The following is a 3,536-nucleotide window of genomic DNA, read 5'->3' as shown; positions in this document are numbered from 1 at the left end:
CTGAACACAGGGATGATAACTCTGGTCCTTGATGGTACAGTATTAAGATACTTTGACATGCATACATCCTACAGATAGTATTGGAGTGAGACAACTAAAATCAGGTGGAACTGGTGCTTGAGGGGCATATTTGCTTCCTCTTCTTTTGTACCTATTGTTGTTAAATATATTAACCATTTTATTGCCCTGTTTTCTCAAGAATTAAACATATTTCGTTTATAACAGCTGATATCTCTAGCTAGAAAGACTCGGGAGCAGTTGAACATACACATACTTATTCAGGATCCATTTGTAGATGTTAGTGTTCCTTACGTAGTTCTATGGGCTGCCATGGAATCAGACTAGAAAGTGTATTTCTTATGTTAAAGCAAACATAAAAAGACTATTTGAGAAGTTTTCTCTGAAAAAGCAAAAGCATTTTTTTTCCCATACAGCTGACATCAACATACATTCTCATCATGTAAATGGCAAATTTTATATTATTTTAGATATAGAAAGGCCTTTTCAAAGGATTTAACATTCATTCACAGCTACAGTAATTATTCCTGCAGATATATGAATAAGGATCATTTCTCCTGCTAAGGGATTAAGTTTCTTTATGATGTACATAGTCCAAAACAGGTGCATTTAGGAAATTTGAGATATTATAAATATTTGCTAGTAGTTTAGAGTACCTACATTTGATTAGCTTTTAATATATTTGCAATGAAACAATGAAATAGACTATATATTGATGCTAGAGATCTAATGAGGCAGTAAAGCTGATTACATTCAAAATCCTTATGCTGCCTTTAGCTTACACTGGATGATGTGTTACTGAAGTATAAGCTTGTGTGTTTGGTTTTCTAGAGAATGACAATTGAGTTTTAAAGTACCAGACACATCCCTGGGATGGCTGGACTGAGGATGGGCTGCTCAGTTAGGTGGTGGCCAAAGCAAGTCAGGGCTGTGGGGACCTTGATGTGAACAGCCAAAAAGATGACCTGGCTAGAAAGAGAATATGATTGAACAGAAAAAAAAAAAAAGTCTGCTGAAAAACACCAGCACAGAAAATGCCTCTCAGCCTGGGAGCTGTAAACCTGGGAACCAGAAGCAGCTGACCTTTTTTAAGTACAACTAGCTACCTAGAAACTGGAAACGTCTTGAGATAACACAGATAAGCGCAGAAATAAGGAACTGTAACAGCAACTTTTCATTTGAAAACGGTGAAAAATAATCTGGGAAAAGGGAGAACACCTCGAGAAAGTAAGAATTTGTAACTGCCACTGGCTGTCCTAACTGCAGTCTGGCAAAATAAAAATTGAGCAAACTTCATCATCTATTAGCTGTTACAGGTGGAAAACAGAGATTAAAAGCACTCGTTGGCTGTTTGAAGTGCTGGTGTCCTACACCCTCTTCTGTCTCTATAATGTAAAAACTACTTAATTTTTTATTATTTTTTTTTTTTCTGAAATGGAGCCCCTCTCTCTGAGAACATTGCATGCTGCACGTAGTTCCCATTTCCTAAACAGGCTGAATTCTCTGCAGAAACTTTCTACAAGGTCCTGCTGTTTTATTGTTGATAAGTTGCTTCACTAATGCTAAGTTTGTAGTAACCCACAATAGTAAAATCCTACTTATTTGTTGCTGTTATTGGTTGTGGCAATAAAGGTGATTGTTGCTGTACGATTGATTGTTGCTGTTAGTTATTGCTGATACTTATTTGTAATAGCTTGAGATATATATATTTGCTTAATAATCATAGGTACCCTTGCTAGTGGTGATTATTTTGTGATCATTTGTAATGAAGTGGAGAAATATAGAGGATGTCTTGGTGTATTACAGGATCCTGTGAGCCCATGATGGTGATCTCCATAGAGCCACGGGCTGGGCCACCCTTTAGGGTGCCAAGTCGCAAGTCCTGGGAGGCTAACAGGGGGCTCTCAGCTATGGGCTGGTGTCATGTCCCACTCAGAAGAGGGAGACAAGTGGCTTAGATTTGAAAATCTCTAACAGAGTGGACAATGGTAAAAAAAGTCTCAAAGCACATACACAAGCATTTATTAATCTTCCACAGTGCATTAATTGGATTCATTGTAATTGACAATGACATATAACAAATTCTATCAAGCGGTGTGATGTGCTTTGTGTGACTGTACACGTGTTCCAACGGCACCACTTGGGCACCATCATGGTACGCCGTGCATTACTCCATGATTTTATAGAGAGTGGGAGGGAGGGAGAGCAGGAGGAGAAGAAAAGTTAAGAGCGATAGGGAGATCACCATTCCGGGACCATTCCAGCCAGCCAACTCGGGCATTCACTGTGGGAAGATAGAGCCCAAGCTTTGTTATGTGTCCATGTTTATTGGCTGCAGCACTTCTGGAACTTTCACTCTTTTAATTACCAGAACATTTATTATTGTTTTGGTTGTCTCTGCTTTGCTAGGTAAACTAACACACACGCTCCTTGCAGGCGTGGGGTTCAAGTTTTTTCTGTCCTGTATTGGGTCACAATCTCCCCCTGCTGTCCTAACCTTGTCCCCAAAACTGCAGGTTTTGCTGACTTCATGCTTTATGGCACAATGTTTCCTTTGCTGTCTCTGAAGATTCCCCCTCAGAAGACTAAAGGTTATTAAAAGTTGTACCATGACACAGAGTCTTGTAACTCTTGAAGGCTGTTATATAGGCTTCTGGTACTCAACAATCTTTCCTTTGTCATCAACATGCCCCCAGCCTCCCCACACCTCCCCATCCAGAGAGGTTTCACTTCTGGAATAAGTTTCTGTATCTGTTTTGAGTTATCCATTGGTAGAACTCAGTGAGTTTCCAGTCTCTTGCACTTGCCAAGTTCCCTCCCTTACCGCAGCACACATCCTTCTCAGCAAACTGTTGTTTTGGGGGACTGCAAGTCCATAGGAGTGTTAGGACCACTGCCTGGGTAGTCCTGTCCCTTAATTTGTTCTCCTATAACTACTCAGGCCAGGAAAGCTTATTAGTGCACTGAAGGCCCTGACATCTATCACCAAAGGTAGTTCTGGTGTCTGAATCTGTTATTTCTTTAGGTCACCTTTAAAAAGAACCATCTACTTTTTGCTTTCCCCACAGTTCTGCTGGATTAATGTCTACCAACCTCAGCAGGCATCAAAACATGGTCATTGCTTAAATCTGGTATTTGTTCTTTAGCCCCAGTCAGAATATTCTCTCCAAGAGAAAAGGTGTTCAAACAAAATACGATCACTGTTGATAAATAATCCCCTATTATCTCAGTATCAGCATTCTTTAGGAAAAGGAATTGAAGTTTGCTTCTGGGAAATAACAGGCAGCAGCATAAAATACGATGTTCGTCACAAATTAATGGCTTTCCAATCACCTGTTTGAAACAATGGTGTCTTTCTTCAGAAGGAAACGGCTAAAATACATTATTTCTAACTCCAGGCACGGGTGTGGGGCCCTGGTGCGGTGATCCCACGCAGGAGAGCCCTGCCCACCCCACGCAGGAGCCCCAGGCCGGACCCCTGGGCAGCCCTGCCGGGCAGCCCTGCCGGCTCTTGGCCG

The 3,536-nt window shown here is 41.0% G+C and overlaps 1 protein-coding gene across 1 annotated transcript in view; it reads right to left on the bottom strand.

Annotated features, from left to right (window-relative positions):
- HINT1 (histidine triad nucleotide binding protein 1) overlaps window positions 1-1,855 on the bottom strand; it is a 6,343-nt gene extending 4,488 nt beyond the window's left edge. Inside the window, exon 1 of the mRNA XM_009995271.1 lies at window positions 1,823-1,855. Within this exon, the coding sequence (XP_009993573.1) occupies window positions 1,823-1,855 (33 nt within the window). The remainder of the gene's footprint in view (window positions 1-1,822) is intronic.
- Window positions 1,856-3,536: the final 1,681 nt, after the last annotated feature.

This window comes from Chaetura pelagica, unplaced genomic scaffold, assembly GCF_000747805.2.
Source record: "Chaetura pelagica isolate M959 unplaced genomic scaffold, ChaPel_1.0 scaffold204, whole genome shotgun sequence".
Lineage (NCBI taxonomy): Eukaryota > Metazoa > Chordata > Aves > Apodiformes > Apodidae > Chaetura > Chaetura pelagica.
This window is presented reverse-complemented; position numbering and strand designations above follow the sequence as displayed.